Source organism: Ranitomeya variabilis, chromosome 8, assembly GCF_051348905.1.
Source record: "Ranitomeya variabilis isolate aRanVar5 chromosome 8, aRanVar5.hap1, whole genome shotgun sequence".
Classification (NCBI taxonomy): domain Eukaryota; kingdom Metazoa; phylum Chordata; class Amphibia; order Anura; family Dendrobatidae; genus Ranitomeya; species Ranitomeya variabilis.
This window is the reverse complement of record NC_135239.1, coordinates 2,675,976-2,693,669: the sequence shown is the minus strand read 5'-3', so window position 1 is coordinate 2,693,669 and position 17,694 is coordinate 2,675,976. Positions and strand designations below refer to the sequence as shown.

The following is a 17,694-nucleotide window of genomic DNA, read 5'->3' as shown; positions in this document are numbered from 1 at the left end:
CGGAAAGTCCCCACAACTGTTGTGTCTGTTTCTTAAGTTCCCTCACAACACGATTAGATGATGTTCTGCTAATCCTCCGTCCCTTCCTGATGTTACGGTTAGGACGGCACCCGTTTGACGGGTAGGCTCGGAGCTCTTCCGGGACCCTAGAGTCGCCCCTCTCCACAAGTTGCCCCCCAAGACTACATAGGTGATTTAGGTGAGACAGCCCGCCTGAGACTGACTGTCCTGCCGTAGGTTCGAAGTATTGCCTGAAGCTGTATATAGAAATACTTCCTTCGGCGTTCCGGCCACCGGTTGTTTGCGCCTCAGTAGGATGTTGCCTCGGTCTTACAGCACGACCCCTACTAGTATTCTCCTTGTTGCTTTGATCTCGTTTCTCACTCAGCACAATCTATCTCGCTTCTAGTCCTTCCTTGGGCACCGCCGCTATACTGAGCAGGCACGGTCCCGTTACGTTCTCTCAGTTTGCCAAGCCTCTGTCAGGATCCCACCCCTGACAGAGACCCTACCGAATCTTCTCCTGCAACACCCTCTGCCACAAGGTGTTGCCTGGCTCCAACCCAGTCAGCTTTCTGTCTAACTTCCTGCCTGACCCCCAGTTTTACCAGTGTTGTGGAGAGTGGCCTAGTAAATAGAACCCTTAGCTCCCCCTGGAGGCCCGGCGGTGAAATGTATTGGTGTCTGTGATACCTGCTCAGATGAACTCCTTCAGTGCCATCAGACGTACCATGGCTCCCCTTAGTGGCGGAGCCACGATACTGCAACGACCAGGACTCTGGGGCGCTGCACTTACCCTTTGACAAAATGATCAAAGCCGACCTCCTTAATGATCTCGGCAGAGTGCCCGAGGAGAGACACTCATTAAACACCTGAGTCAAGAGGGGGACCAAGGAGTCCCTAAAGGTCTTAAAAAACTCGGATGTTAAGCCATCCGGACCTGGCGATTTTTTGGGCCGGAGCCCATCGATCGCCAGTCTCACTTCCTCTTCTTTGATCGCTTCTGCCAAACCGCCCAGCGAGAGGTCAGCCCCTGGCTCAGGAACAGCTTCAGCCAGGAAAGCCGACATCCTGTCACGATCCAGTTCCTTCCTTCCCAAGAGGTGCGAGTAGTATGAACTGACGACCTCTGAGATCCCTGATTTGGACCTTCTCAGGGATCCCATACTGTCCATCAGCCCTGTCACTATCTTACTATTCACTGACATCTTGCAGCTTCTGTAAGGGTCGGGCGAGTAGTACTTCCCGTAGTCCCTCTCAAAAACCAAAGATGCGTGCCTATAGTACTGACACCTCTTTAGCAAGGATTTCACACTGGAGATCGCCTCGCGGCTACCCCCAGTCGAGACAAGATGCTCGAGTTTCCTCCTCAGGCTCTGATACAGGCGATCCCTGTTCAGGCTACTGAGGTTCGAGAGCTGCCAGAAGAATCTCACCACCCAATGTTTGAACATCTCCCAACACTCAGACTTAGTGTTACTTAGGCCCAGCAGCAGTACCTGGCTCTGAAGAAATTCCTCAAAGGACCGTCTTAGAGCTTCTTCCTCAAGGAGTGACGAATTCAGCTTGCAATAACCTCTTCCCATCCGAGGAGTCTCTGTAACGCTCAGAGAAAACATAATCAGTGATCGGAGAATTCCATCTCCACAACCGATAACAGCAAGGAAACGGCCTCCTCCTTCAAGTAAAACCTGTCTAACCTAGACCTGCACTGACTACCTCTAAAAAAGGTGAACCCCACGTGGCCTGTGTTGTGCCGGATGTGGACATCCACCAGGCATGTCTCACTTACTATCTTATTTAGCGCGACGCAATCGTAAGCCAGCCGGTCTGTGGAACCTCCTCTATCACAGGGTCTCGTGACGTTGTTGAAATCCCCTCCAAAGACCACCTGCCGACTCGAAAATAAGAAAGGTTTGATCTTAATGAAGAGACACTTGCGGTCCCACTTGGACTGGGGACCATAGATGTTAATGAGCTGAAGCCCCTGTCCCCCCATGGACACACCTAGGATCAAGCATCTCCCCATTTCTAACTCGATCAATCGTCTGCATTCAACCACTGCGGTCTTAAAAAGGACCGCCACCTCGCTATACGGCTCGGCCACAAGAGACCAGTAGGAGGGCCCGTGCCTCCACTCCCACCTTGCTTTATGCATGGTTGATAGGTCGGTCAACCTGGTCTCCTGCAAAAACAAAATGTCGGCGTCGAGTTGGCCGAGAAAATGAAAGGCCGTGTACCATGCCGCTTCTGACTTTATGCTGGCAACATTAATGGTTGCCAGCATCAACGGGGTGAGTGCCGCCATCATGATTGATTGAATTAGATAACCTTTTTCTTCCCACCCCCAACAGTTTCACCCTCTTCCTCTGACAATGATGAGTATTTAGTGCGCTTAAGACAAACAGACTCATCCATTCTCTCCTTACATACACTCTGGCCCTTGTCTGGTGGTCCTGAGGTAGTTCCCCCCCAGAAGGCTTTGTATTTGCCCCCCTGAGAACAGGACCCAGCGACCTCCTGAGCCCCAACATCCTTGTCCGCAACCTCTGGCCCCGGGTCCCCATTTCTCCCCTCTGGAGGGGAGTCCTGGAGGGCCCGGAACCGGTTAGAGAGATCCACCAGAGGGGGGGCGGCTGGACCTTCCAATGGCACCTGGATCAGGGCTACGGAGTCAGAGGGGTCACACTCCAAGGAGGAGGCTCGAGGCCCGGACCCCCTCTTATCCTTAGTTGTTCTCCTGTTACCCTTTTTCTTTTGCTGTGACCACTCGCCCTCTCCCTCATCCAGTCTGTCACTGGATGAAGGTTCCTGGGCAGACATGGCATCCTTTTGCTCCTCCCTTTCAAGACTCTTGACTTCCACGCTCAATTCGCTGTCTTTAGAATCCTCAGCTGCAAGTGAAGCACCCGGGTCAGAGTTTAGGGTCATTACTCCCTACCCCCTGTTCCCATGGCACTGCTCCTGCCGCCTGATATTGGATGGCGGCAGCCTGCTCCTCACCGGTTCCCTGCCTCCTCTGCCTCTACTGGTCCCTTCACTGGCGAGATTAGTCCCGGCTTTCGCCTGTCCCGCACTCGCCGCTTTCAGGACCACATTGGCAAAGGAACGCGGACAGCGACTGAATGGGTGACCGAGGTCACCACACAAGTTACACCTAATCCTGCCACAGGTAGCAGCGAGATGGCTGAGGTCCCCACACAGTGCGCATTTCTGGGTGGTACACTGCGCACTGAAGTGTGTGGGGCTGCTGCAGCTATGACAGACCTTAGGCTGCCCCCGGCAGAAAATCAAGATCCTGTCCCTCCCCAAAAATGTTGAGGAAGGGATATGGGTAACGGTGTTTCCTGAAACCTTCAATTTCACCATGAAGGTCCAGGCTCCTGACCAGATACCATGCTCGTCGAGGGTCTTTTCGGGAATACCGACGATGTCGCCATATTGTCCAACCCAGGTGGAGATGTTGACACAGGAAAGTGACTCGTTACTGGTCAAAACGGTCACCTTCCTGACTGAGTTCTGGTGGGATATTGCTACAGAGAGGAAACCCTGCCATTCAGGGCGACCCCAAGCCAGCTCATGGCGAGACCAGAAAAGCTCAAGGCCCTCCGGTCTCACGAAGATGACATCGAAGTAGGAGGTCCCATAGGGATGGATCAATGCGAAGATGTCATATGCCGCGAAGCCCATCCCCAGCAGGAGCTCAGCAACCTTTGACCGATCAGGACAGGCATCCTTGCTTACCCAATGGAGACGGACCACGTTCCTATGGTTACTCCTCTGCCCCGTTGTTGGCAGAGACCAGACAGTCTCTGCCCCTCTATCTCAGAAGGCGGAAAGACCGTGTCTCTCTATCCAAAAAGACAGATCAACCTCCCTCCCCTCTACATTGATAGAACTCTCCCCTTCCCTCAGGGTGTCCAGGAAGAGCTGTTGCAAGTCACCATTCTCAGGGTCACCAGACAAGGGCGCACTACTACCCCCAGCAGTGACAGCTCCTGAATAGCTTGGGGCTGAAGCCCCCGCCACCGCTGGGGGGCAGTGGGACTGTCAGGACTCTGAACATTTTTTACCTTTTGTGCATTACTGCCCTCTTCCAAGATGGCGTCTTTGGTCTCATGTGCACTGTGTCTTCCTGCTATAAAACTCCACCCCAGCCTTCAGTCTGTGCTAGAGTATTCTGCCTTGCATCCAGCTCCTGACCTCTGGTGACTCCCTGGCTTTACACCTGTTCCTGTGAACCTGTGTGGTGATCCTGCTACTCTGCTCTGAGTTCCTGCTGCACACACAAGTTTCCAGTAATTCTCCTTCATCTGCTGCTCGTGTTTACTTCATCTGCATTTGCTGGACATGTAAGCTGCTGCTGCTTTGCTATAACCTGAGACTATTAACCAGGCCTCCCTGGTTGAGCTAAGGTATGATTTGAACTGCCTATAAGCATATCTATCTGTGTCTGGACTAAGACAAGGATTTATTCGTGTCAAGTATCCTCAAGAATAACTGTGCTTCATAGACTTCCTGCTTGATTGCATTTTTTCTGAAGACTGCTAAGCTGCGTTTATTATTTGCCCCAAGTGTTTCTCTCTGCACCTGTTTGAATCACCGTGTGATAATATAGACTTTACCACTTATAAAACTGTGTCCTGTAGTTGTCTTGTTCTACGCAAAGAGTCTCCTGAGTTATCCCCTATAATTATTACAGGGACCACTACCTGCTTCCCCTCCACCAACACCAGTAATGCTCTCCTCATTCACTCCACCACTACTTCCATCATTTGCAACATCACTACTCCCATCATTCACTCCACCACTACTCCCATCATTCACTCCACCACTACTCCCATCATTCACTCCACCACTACTCCCACCATTCACTCCACTACTACTCCCACCATTCACTCCACTACTACTCCCATCATTCCTCTTACCATTGTCACCACTTCCCGTCACTTTTTTACCAGTATTGTCACCACCATTTGTCCCAGTGTTCTCTGCACCTTCCACAGTAACATCCATTCCTTCCTCACTTGTGTCTGGCTTCTCTGCACTCACACCTGCTGGACCGGGGGAGGGGTGCAGAACCACACCCGTTTTCCCTTCATTGGTGTTTTGTTGTTTCTCTGGAGCGCCTTGCGCCCCTACTGCAGCAGTTTGTATTTCATTATTCTGGGCCCGCTGCTTGTTGGGGGGCGCCACCTGCCCCGCACCCACAGACTTCGGGGTCCTGGTGTCACATTTGGGTGCTGGAGCACTCTGTCCTCCCGTCGCAGCAGGGCGCCCAGTGTTCCCTGCAGATGATTTTTCCTGCTTTTTCTGTGCTTTTTGGACTCGCTGCTCCCCTGTCGCAGTGGCATGCCTCTTCTCTGTTGAGGCGCACTGCGCCCCTGTCACAACAGTGCGCCCCCCTTTCGCCGCACCATGTTTCTCGGACCTGCTCCCCACAGACCCGGCATCGGCTGGCTCAGCCGTAGTGAGCAGGGATGGAGTCTGCCCACACCGTCCCCCTTTCGCAACGGCATGGACATCCCCCTCGCCCTCCTTGGCCCGGTGATCACCGGCTTAGCCGCAGAGGGCAGAGAGGGAAACTCCTCGGGGTCCCCTATGTTCGGCACCGTGAGTACCTCCACAGCCTTGCCCCCTGCACTGTTCCCTGCACAGACGACAGCACCGCCGGACATCCTCCTCCTCTCCCCACCTTGCCTATGCCCCGGACCCACTGCAGAGCCCATGCCTTTAGGTTTGGTGGGGTTTACACAGGAGGTGGTATGTGTAACATCAGCCATAGGTACATATTTGTAACTCACCACCTCCCGTGCGGTCTCCTTCGTCGTCTTCTTCCTCTTCTTGGTTTCCTCTGCTGGCTCGTCCTCACCAAAGGAAAAGCGGTCCAGGTTCACTGGAGACTCCAGCTGTCGGATCTCCTCTAGCAGACCGACCTCCTCCTCTTCCTCCGCTGACACTGCAGCCTGTGCTGTCGGAGTCCTCTGCCGTGCCGGGAGGCCGCTCCCATGTTGTCGGCTCTGCGACTCACTCTACCGGCTGGTTCCAGCTTGTAGGACTCCAGTCACAACCACATCGTCCTCCTCCTCCTCGCTTAGGACGCCGGCTGGCGGCTCTCCTGAGGTATTTAACCCCTTCATTTCTGAGAACCGCCGCTGGTTCTTAAACCTCTCCAGGAAGGGACCTGCACTTTTCTCAATCCCCTCCCGGAGGAGCACTAACCGGACCACCTCACCTTTGAGGGCTCTGAACCTCTGGGAGGTCGCGGGTTTCACTTTGTTAGTGGCTCGGGTGTTCAGGATCCGAGCCACCCGCAGCTCCTCCTTCAGCCCGGTCAGTGCTTTGCCGGCGTCCTCGTACTCACGTAGCATGGCGACCATTCGGGAGGAGAAGGTACTCGTGGACTCGCCGGAGATCTTCTCCCCCCAGGATGTTTCTGGGCTCTCCTTCCTGGGGCCTGGGGTGCCTGGGCGGACGATGAGCCGTCTCAGGGTTGGTGTAGGTGGGTATGGTTCTTCTGACCCGTCCCGACCTCCTCAGTCCCTCTTGGGCTGGTTGCTGCTGCTGCTCTCTGTCCCCCGCCGGCACAGACCGGGGAACAGAAGCCTGGGAAGCCATGCTGGCCTCCCAGGAAGCCTGCCTCTCCCTGGGGAGAAGAGAGGCAGACTCTGGGCCTCCTGCTGGAAGTGCTGGAGCTCACAAGATAGGTGCTGCTCCTAGCAGAGTGTGACTGATTGTGGGCACCTGTCCTCCAGTCACCTCCAGAGCTGTAGTCACTATTCTGCTGTTACATATTGTCCTCCAGTCACCTCCAGAGCTGCATTCCATTTTATAAGGCACATGTATCGCTGTTGTGGGTAGTTTCCACGCTTCCTGGTATTGTGCCCCTGACGAGGCGCTGCCCCCGCTCACTGATCACGCAGCGTCCTCCTCTTCCTTGGAGACTTAATTTCTGATTTTATTTCCTCTTAGTTCCCACGAATCGCCAATCACGTGGAAGCACACAGCGGCTGCAGGTAAGATGGAGCGCCGCTTTTCCCCAAGATGCTCTGTGCTGATCCCGCTGACGCTGACACATTGGCGCCTTGTGGCAGCTGCGCTTGACTCCAAACTGCTGCAATTAACTCTATAGTATCTCGGTTGTGCCCCCTCAAATGTCAGGAGTGAATATAATCATTGATGCTATACACCCCGGCCACAGGGCTATCGGGGGTCCGAGCTCACACGATGTAATGTTGATGCCGTTTTTCTTCTTTTCAGCTCCGTGAAAGATCTCTGGAATCATTACACTGCAATAAAGGTAAATTCAGCCATGGACACGTGATGTGGGGGATGGATGACATGTAAGAGAAGAGGCCGACTGTGACCTCATTGCATCCCTCATACACAACTACCATCCAGAGGAAAGGCTGACTGTGACATCATTACATCTCTCATACACAACTACATCCGGAGAAGAGGCCGACTGTGACCTCATTACATACCTCATACACAACTACCATCCAGAGAAGAGCCCGACTGTGACCTCATTACATCCCTCATATACAACTACCATCCAGAGAAGAGGCCGACTGTGACCTCATTCCATTCCTTATACACAACTACCATCCAGAGAAGAGGCCGACTGTGACCTCATTACATCCCTCAAAAACAACTACTATCAAGAGAAGAGGCCAACTGTGACCTCATTACATCCCTCATACACAACTACCATCCAGAGAAGAGGCCGACTGTGACTTCATTACATCCCTCAAACACAACTACCATCCAGAGAAGAGGCCGACTGTGACCTCATTACATCCCTCATACACAACTACTATCCAGAGAAGAGGCCGACTGTGACCTCATTACATCCCTAATACAAAACTACCATCCAGAGAAGAGGCTGACTGTGACCTCATTACATCCCTCATACAAAACTACCATCCAGAGAAGAGCCCGACTGTGACCTCATTACATCCCTCATATACAACTACCATCCAGAGAAGAGGCCGACTGTGACCTCATTACATCCCTCATACACAACTACCATCCAGAGAAGAGGCCGACTGTAACCTCATTACATCCCTCATATACAACTACCATCCAGAGAAGAGGCCAACTGTGACCTCATTACATCCCTCATACACAACTACTATCCAGAGAAGAAGTCGACTGTGACTTCATTACATCTCTCATACACAACTACCATCCAGAGAAGAAGCCGACTGTGCCCTCATTACATCCCTCATAATACACATCTACCATTCAGAGAAGAGGCCGACTGTGACCTCATTACATCCCTCATACACAACTACCATCCAGAGAAGAGGCCGACTGTGACCTCATTACATCCCTCATACACAACTACCATCCAGAGAAGAGGCCGACTGTGACTTCATTACATCCCTCATACACAACTACCATCCAGAGAAGAACCCGACTGTGACCTTATTACATCCCTCATACACATCTACCATCCAGAGAAGAAGCCGACTGTGACCTCATTACATCCCTCATACACATCTACCATCCAGAGAAGAGGCCGACTGTGACCTCATTACATCCCTTATACACAACTACCATCCAGAGAAGAGCCCGACTGTGACCTCATTACATCCCTCATACACATCTACCATCCAGAGAAGAGGCCGACTGTGACCTCATTACATTCCTTATACACAACTACCATCCAGAGAAGAGGCCAACTGTGACTTCATTACATCCCTCATACACAACTACCATCCAGAGAAGAGGCCGACTGTGACCTCATTACATCCCTCAAACACAACTACTATCAAGAGAAGAGGCCAACTGTGACCTCATTACATCCCTCATACACAACTACCATCCAGAGAAGAGCCCGACTGTGACCTCATTACATCCCTCAAACACAACTACTATCAAGAGAAGAGGCCAACTGTGACCTCATTACATCCCTCATATACAACTACCATCCAGAGAAGAGGCCGACTGTGACCTCATTACATTCCTTATACACAACTACCATCCAGAGAAGAGGCCGACTGTGACCTCATTACATCCCTCAAACACAACTACTATCAAGAGAAGAGGCCAACTGTGACCTCATTACATCCCTCATATACAACTACCATCCAGAGAAGAGGTCGACTGTGACCTCATTACATCCCTCATACACAACTACCATCCAGAGAAGAGGCCAACTGTGACTTCATTACATCCCTCAAACGCAACTACCATCCAGAGAAGAGGCCGACTGTGACTTCATTACATCCCTCATACACAACTACTATCCAGAGAAGAGGCCGACTGTGACCTCATTACATCCCTCATATACAACTACCATCCAGAGGAAAGGCTGACTGTGACGTCATTACATCTCTCATACACAACTACATCCAGAGAAGAGGCTGACTGTGACCTCATTACATCCCTCATACAAAACTACCATCCAGAGAAGAGCCCGACTGTGACCTCATTACATCCCTCATATACAACTACCATCCAGAGAAGAGGCCGACTGTGACTTCATTACATCCCTCAAACACAACTACCATCCAGAGAAGAGGCCGACTGTGACTTCATTACATCCCTCATACACAACTACTATCCAGAGAAGAGGCTGACTGTGACCTCATTACATCCCTAATACAAAACTACCATCCAGAGAAGAGGCTGACTGTGACCTCATTACATCCCTCATACAAAACTACCATCCAGAGAAGAGCCCGACTGTGACCTCATTACATCCCTCATATACAACTACCATCCAGAGAAGAGGCCGACTGTGACTTCATTACATCTCTCATACACAACTACCATCCAGAGAAGAGGCCGACTGTAACCTCATTATATCCCTCATATACAACTCCCATCCAGAGAAGAGGCCGACTGTGACCTCATTATATCGCTCATACACAACTACCATCCAGAGAAGAGGCCGACTGTGACCTCATTACATCCCTCATACACATCTACCATCCAGAGAAGAAGCCAACTGTGCCCTCATTACATCCCTCATAATACACATGTACCATCCAGAGAAGAGGCCGACTGTGACCTCATTAGATCCCTCATACACAATTACCATCCAGAGAAGAGCCAGACTGTGACTTCATTACATCCCTCATACACAACTACCATCCAGAGAAGAGGCCGACTGTAACCTAATTACATCCCTCATACACAACTGCCATCCAGAGAAGAGGCCGACCGTGACTTCATGACTTCCCTCATTCACAACTACTATCCAGTGAAGAGTCCGACTGTGACCTCATTTCATCCCTCATACACAACTACTATCCAGTGAAGAGGCCGACCGTGACCTCATTACATCCCTCATACACAACTACCATCCAGAGAAGAGGCCGACTGTGACCTTATTACATCCCTCATACACAACTACCATCCAGAGAAGAGCGCGACTGTAACCTCATTACATCCCTCATACACAACTACCAACCAGAGAAGAGGCCGACTGTGACTTCATTACATCCCTCATACACAACTACCATCCATAGAAAAGGCCGACTGTGACTTCATTACATCCCTCATACACAACTACTATCCAGAGAAGAGGCCGACTGTGACTTCATTACATCCCTCATACACAACTAACATCCAGAGAAGAGCCCGACTGTGACCTCATTACATCCCTCATACACAACTAATATCCAGAGACGAGGCTGACTTAGACTTCTTTACAACCCTTATACACAACTACCATCCAGAGAAGAGCCTGACTGTGACCTCATTACATCCCTCATACACAATGACCATCCAGAGAAGAGCCCGACTGTGACCTCATTACATCCCTCATACACAACTACCATCCAGAGAAGAGGCCGACTGTGACTTCATGACTTCCCTCATTCACAACTACTATTCAGTGAAGAGTCCGACTGTGACCTCTTTACATCCCTCATACACAATGACCATCCAGAGAAGAGCCCGACTGTGACCTCATTACATCCCTCATACACAACTACCATCCAGAGAAGAGGCCAACTGTGACTTCATTATATCCCTCATACACAACTACCATCCAGAGAAGAGGCCAACTGTGACTTCATTACATCCCTCATACACAACTACCATCCAGAGAAGAGGCCGACTGTGACCTCATTACATCCCTCATACAAAACTACCATCCAGAGAAGAGCCCGACTGTGACCTCATTACATCCCTCATACACAACTACCATCCAGAGAAGAGGCCGACTGTGACTTAATTACATCCCTCATTCACAACTACTATCCAGTGAAGAGTCCGACTGTGACCTCATTACATCCCTCATACACAACTACCATCCAGAGAAGAGCCCGACTGTAACCTCATCATTACATCAATTATACACAACTGCCATCCAGAGAAGAGGCCGACCGTGACTTCATGACTTCCCTCATATACAACTACCATCCAGAGAAGAGGCCGACTGTGACCTCATTACATCCCTCATACACAACTACCATCCAGAGAAGAGGCTGACTGTGACCTCATTACATCCCTCATACACAACTACCATCCAGAGAAGAGGCCAACTGTGACTTCATTACATCCCTCATACACAACTACCATCCAGAGAAAAGGCCGACTGTGACCTCATTACATCCCTCATACAAAACTACCATCCAGAGAAGAGCCCGACTGTGACCTCATTACATCCCTCATATACAACTACCATCCAGAGAAGAGGCCGACTGTGACCTCATTACATCCCTCATACACAACTACCATCCAGAGAAGAGGCCGACTGTAACCTCATTACATCCCTCATATACAACTACCATCCAGAGAAGAGGCCGACTGTGACCTCATTACATCCCTCATACACAACTACTATCCAGAGAAGAAGCCGACTGTGACTTCATTACATCTCTCATACACAACTACCATCCAGAGAAGAAGCCGACTGTGCCCTCATTACATCCCTCATAATACACATCTACCATTCAGAGAAGAGGCCGACTGTGACCTCATTACATCCCTCATACACAACTACCATCCAGAGAAGAGGCCGACTGTGACCTCATTACATCCCTCATACACAACTACCATCCAGAGAAGAGGCCGACTGTGACTTCATTACATCCCTCATACACAACTACCATCCAGAGAAGAACCCGACTGTGACCTTATTACATCCCTCATACACATCTACCATCCAGAGAAGAAGCCGACTATGACCTCATTACATCCCTCATACACATCTACCATCCAGAGAAGAGGCCGACTGTGACCTCATTACATTCCTTATACACAACTACCATCCAGAGAAGAGGCCAACTGTGACTTCATTACATCCCTCATACACAACTACCATCCAGAGAAGAGGCCGACTGTGACCTCATTACATCCCTCAAACACAACTACTATCAAGAGAAGAGGCCAACTGTGACCTCATTACATCCCTCATACACAACTACCATCCAGAGAAGAGCCCGACTGTGACCTCATTACATCCCTCAAACACAACTACTATCAAGAGAAGAGGCCAACTGTGACCTCATTACATCCCTCATATACAACTACCATCCAGAGAAGAGGCCGACTGTGACCTCATTACATTCCTTATACACAACTACCATCCAGAGAAGAGCCCGACTGTGAGTTCATTACATCCCTCATACACAACTACCATCCAGAGAAGAGGCCGACTGTGACCTCATTACATCCTTAATACAAAACTACCATCCAGAGAAGAGGCCGACTGTGACCTCATTACATCCCTCAAACACAACTACTATCAAGAGAAGAGGCCAACTGTGACCTCATTACATCCCTCATATACAACTACCATCCAGAGAAGAGGTCGACTGTGACCTCATTACATCCCTCATACACAACTACCATCCAGAGAAGAGGCCAACTGTGACTTCATTACATCCCTCAAACGCAACTACCATCCAGAGAAGAGGCCGACTGTGACTTCATTACATCCCTCATACACAACTACTATCCAGAGAAGAGGCCGACTGTGACCTCATTACATCCCTCATATACAACTACCATCCAGAGGAAAGGCTGACTGTGACGTCATTACATCTCTCATACACAACTACATCCAGAGAAGAGGCTGACTGTGACCTCATTACATCCCTCATACAAAACTACCATCCAGAGAAGAGCCCGACTGTGACCTCATTACATCCCTCATACACAACTACCATCCAGAGAAGAGGCCGACTGTGACCTCATTACATTCCTTATACACAACTACCATCCAGAGAAGAGGCCGACTGTGACCTCATTACATCCCTTATACACAACTACCATCCAGAGAAGAGGCCGACTGTGACCTCATTACATCCCTCAAACACAACTACTATCAAGAGAAGAGGCCAACTGTGACCTCATTACATCCCTCATACACAACTACCATCCAGAGAAGAGGCCGACTGTGACTTCATTACATCCCTCAAACACAACTACCATCCAGAGAAGAGGCCGACTGTGACTTCATTACATCCCTCATACACAACTACTATCCAGAGAAGAGGCTGACTGTGACCTCATTACATCCCTAATACAAAACTACCATCCAGAGAAGAGGCTGACTGTGACCTCATTACATCCCTCATACAAAACTACCATCCAGAGAAGAGCCCGACTGTGACCTCATTACATCCCTCATATACAACTACCATCCAGAGAAGAGGCCGACTGTGACTTCATTACATCTCTCATACACAACTACCATCCAGAGAAGAGGCCGACTGTAACCTCATTACATCCCTCATATACAACTCCCATCCAGAGAAGAGGCCGACTGTGACCTCATTATATCGCTCATACACAACTACCATCCAGAGAAGAGGCCGACTGTGACTTCATTACATCCCTCATACACATCTACCATCCAGAGAAGAAGCCGACTGTGCCCTCATTACATCCCTCATAATACACATGTACCATCCAGAGAAGAGGCCGACTGTGACCTCATTAGATCCCTCATACACAATTACCATCCAGAGAAGAGCCAGACTGTGACTTCATTACATCCCTCATACACAACTACCATCCAGAGAAGAGGCCGACTGTAACCTAATTACATCCCTCATACACAACTGCCATCCAGAGAAGAGGCCGACCGTGACTTCATGACTTCCCTCATTCACAACTACTATCCAGTGAAGAGTCCGACTGTGACCTCATTTCATCCCTCATACACAACTACTATCCAGAGAAGAGGCCGACCGTGACCTCATTACATCCCTCATACACAACTACCATCCAGAGAAGAGGCCGACTGTGACCTTATTACATCCCTCATACACAACTACCATCCAGAGAAGAGCGCGACTGTAACCTCATTACATCCCTCATACACAACTACCAACCAGAGAAGAGGCCGACTGTGACCTCATTACATCCCTCATACACAACTACCATCCATAGAAAAGGCCGACTGTGACTTCATTACATCCCTCATACACAAGTACTATCCAGAGAAGAGGCCGACTGTGACTTCATTACATCCCTCATACACAACTAACATACAGAGAAGAGCCCGACTGTGACCTCATTACATCCCTCATACACAACTAATATCCAGAGACGAGGCTGACTTAGACTTCATTACATCCCTCATACACAACTACCATCCAGAGAAGAGGCCAACTGTGACTTCATTACATCCCTCATACACAATGACCATCCAGAGAAGAGCCCGACTGTGACCTCATTACATCCCTCATACACAACTACCATCCAGAGAAGAGCCCGACTGTGACCTCATTACATCCCTCATACACAACTACCATCCAGAGAAGAGGCCGACTGTGACTTCATTACATCCCTCATTCACAACTACTATCCAGTGAAGAGTCCGACTGTGACCTCATTACATCCCTCATACACAACTACCATCCAGAGAAGAGCCCGACTGTAACCTCATTACATCAATTATACACAACTGCCATCCAGAGAAGAGGCCGACCGTGACTTCATTACATCCCTCATTCACAACTACTATCCAGTGAAGAGTCCGACTGTGACCTCATTACATCCCTCATACACAACTACCATCCAGAGAAGAGGCCGACTGTGACCTCATTACATCCCTCATACACAACTACCATCCAGAGAAGAGCCCGACTGTGACCTCATTACATCCCTCATACACAACTACCACCCAGAGAAGTGGCCGACCGTGACTTCATTACATCCCTCAGTCACAACTACTATCCAGTGAAGAGTCCGACCGTGACCTCATTACATCCCTCATACACAACTACCATCCAGAGAAGAGGCTGACTGTGACCTCATTACATCCCTCATACAAAACTACCATCCAGAGAAGAGGCCGACTGTGACCTCATTACATCCCTCATACACAACTACCATCCAGAGAAGAGCCCGACTGTGACCTCATTACATCCCTCATACACAACTTCCACCCAGAGAAGTGGCCGACCGTGACTTCATTACATCCCTCAGTCACAACTACTATCCAGGGAAGAGTCCGACCGTGACCTCATTACATCCCTCATACACAACTACCATCCAGAGAAGAGGCCGACTGTGACCTCATTACATCCCTCATACACAACTACCATCCAGAGAAGAGGCCAACTGTGACCTCATTACATCCCTCATACACAACTACCATCCAGAGAAGAGGCCAACCGCAACCTGTGTGACCTCATTGGTTCCTATATACAGAACTACGAACCAGAGAAGAAGGTATATAGGTGATGTAGTGATGTCATGTAGGACGTGTTTGGCGTCTTTCCTGGCAATTGATTTTGATGATGCAGCACTTTTTACGTTACATATATATTTTTCTCCTATATATGTCTTTGTACAAATTTCTTCAGTTATGTAATAAGAATCTGCTCACCAGGACATTGCACTGGGTGTCGGCGTCTTCACTCTGTCCACAGTCAGATTTCTTCCTGATATTAATGGCATGAATTTCTCATTCTAGGAATATCGCTGTGATTATGTGAAGGAATGGAGGAAACTTGGCCTGGATGCTCTGCTCTGCCCCATGCTCGGACCCGCCTTTAATATTGGGCATCCGGGAAAACTCTTTGGTAAAACTGTTTGTTCCTTTGGTTACAGTTTGTGGCGCCCTGTGGCTCCATGATGTCCAGGGTCAGGGAGTCACTTGTGCATCACTTTGGTGTTTTGTTTTTTCTGTTTTCAGTGTTGTAATTGATGCCTTTTGTCCCCTGTTCTCTCCATAACTGGGTAACATGTGGAAAGAGCCACCATGAATGGTGCACAATGGTTGTTCATGATGTTTTCAGTTGGGATTACTGATCTTTTGCAGCTGGTTTCGGGTTCACCATGCTCTTCAACATCCTGAACTTTCCTGCTGGGGTCCTCCCTGTGACCACCGTGACGGCCGAGGATGAGGATGAGCTAAAGCATTATCAGGGGTATTATAATGACCCCTGGGACAAAGAGGTTATTAAGGTTTGTGCCTCAATAACCTGTCTTGCAGCAATCAGAGATGAGTTACTTTGGTGGATGTCAGGATGATGGATCTGCTACAATCACTGCATTGTGTGTTTCAGGGCATGGAAGGCGGCGAGGGGCTGCCTGTTGGGGTGCAGTGTGTGGCCTTACCCTGGCAGGAAGAACAGTGCCTGCGCCTCATGAAGGAAGTGGAGACTGTGACCCGAGCCCGCTGCGACAAGTAATGGATGACTGCATGAGCAATGTAAATTTTAAAAAACTGACCGTCACATCCAAACATAGACTAAGTGTGAACAGGTGCTGAACCTAGTGTTACCAACTCATATACAATCAAATAAATAAGGCAGCACACTGCGGCGCCAAAACTTGCAAACATGAAATATAAAAATTGAATTGCATTACTGCACTAGAAATATGAAAAATTGAGAAAGTTTAGCTCATAAATTGACCAATTCATGTGTACCTGGTAGCGACGATAAGGCATTTCTCGTTTACCAGGACCTGACAATGCCTTTCCTCACATAGAATAAAGTCTTCATCTGTATGGGAACCTAATATGAGTCTTCTTTTAGACTAAAATCTCTCTCTCTGTGGAAGGGTAGTGGCCCTGCTATGATTAAAATCACCTGTGGCTAAAAGGCTGAGTGCTCAATCAGAAGGCTAATGATGAATACAAATTTAAAAAACTGACTGTCACATCCAAACATAAACTAAGTGTGAACAGGTGCTGAATAGTGATGAGCGAGTGCACTCGTTGCTCGGGTTTTCCCAAGCACGCTCGGGTGACCTCCGAGTATTTATGACTGCTCAGAGATTTAGTTTAGTTAGTATAAAAGGTGGAGCATCTATAGAGGGAGGGGCATCCATTATACAGGGCGGAGCATCTATAGAGGGAGTGTCATCCATTATACAGTGCGGAGAATCTATAGAGGGAGGGACATCCATTATACAGGGCGGAGCATCTATAGATGGAGGGATATCCATTATAGAGGGCGGAACATCTATAGAGAGAGGGGCATCCATTATACAGGGCGGAACATCTATAGAGGGAGGGGCATCCATTATACAGGGCGGAGCATCTATAGAGGGAGGGTCATCCATTATACAGTGCAGAGAATCTATAGAGGGAGGGATATCCATGGGGTGGAGTTTATAGCAGGAAGACACTGCTCATGAGACCAAAGACGCCATCTTGGAAAAGGGCAGTAATGCACAAAAGGTAAAAAATGTTCAGATTCCTGACATTACTCCCTCCTTAGAAGCGGCCTCAGGACGATCCTGGACCTGGTTCCTCAGGGAATCTCTGAT

At 49.4% G+C, this 17,694-nt stretch overlaps 1 protein-coding gene across 3 annotated transcripts in view; it reads left to right on the top strand.

Moving 5' to 3' along the window:
* LOC143788384 (vitamin D3 hydroxylase-associated protein-like) overlaps positions 1–16,930 on the top strand; it is a 207,515-nt gene extending 190,585 nt beyond the window's left edge. For all 3 annotated transcript variants that reach the window (XM_077278037.1, XM_077278036.1, XM_077278038.1), the window contains exons 11-15: positions 6,973–7,016; positions 7,261–7,300; positions 15,890–15,998; positions 16,238–16,383; positions 16,485–16,930. In XM_077278037.1, the coding sequence (XP_077134152.1) occupies positions 6,973–7,016; positions 7,261–7,300; positions 15,890–15,998; positions 16,238–16,383; positions 16,485–16,610 (465 nt within the window). In that variant the 3' untranslated portion in view covers positions 16,611–16,930. The remainder of the gene's footprint in view (positions 1–6,972; positions 7,017–7,260; positions 7,301–15,889; positions 15,999–16,237; positions 16,384–16,484) is intronic.
* The last annotated feature ends 764 nt before the right edge of the window (positions 16,931–17,694 follow it).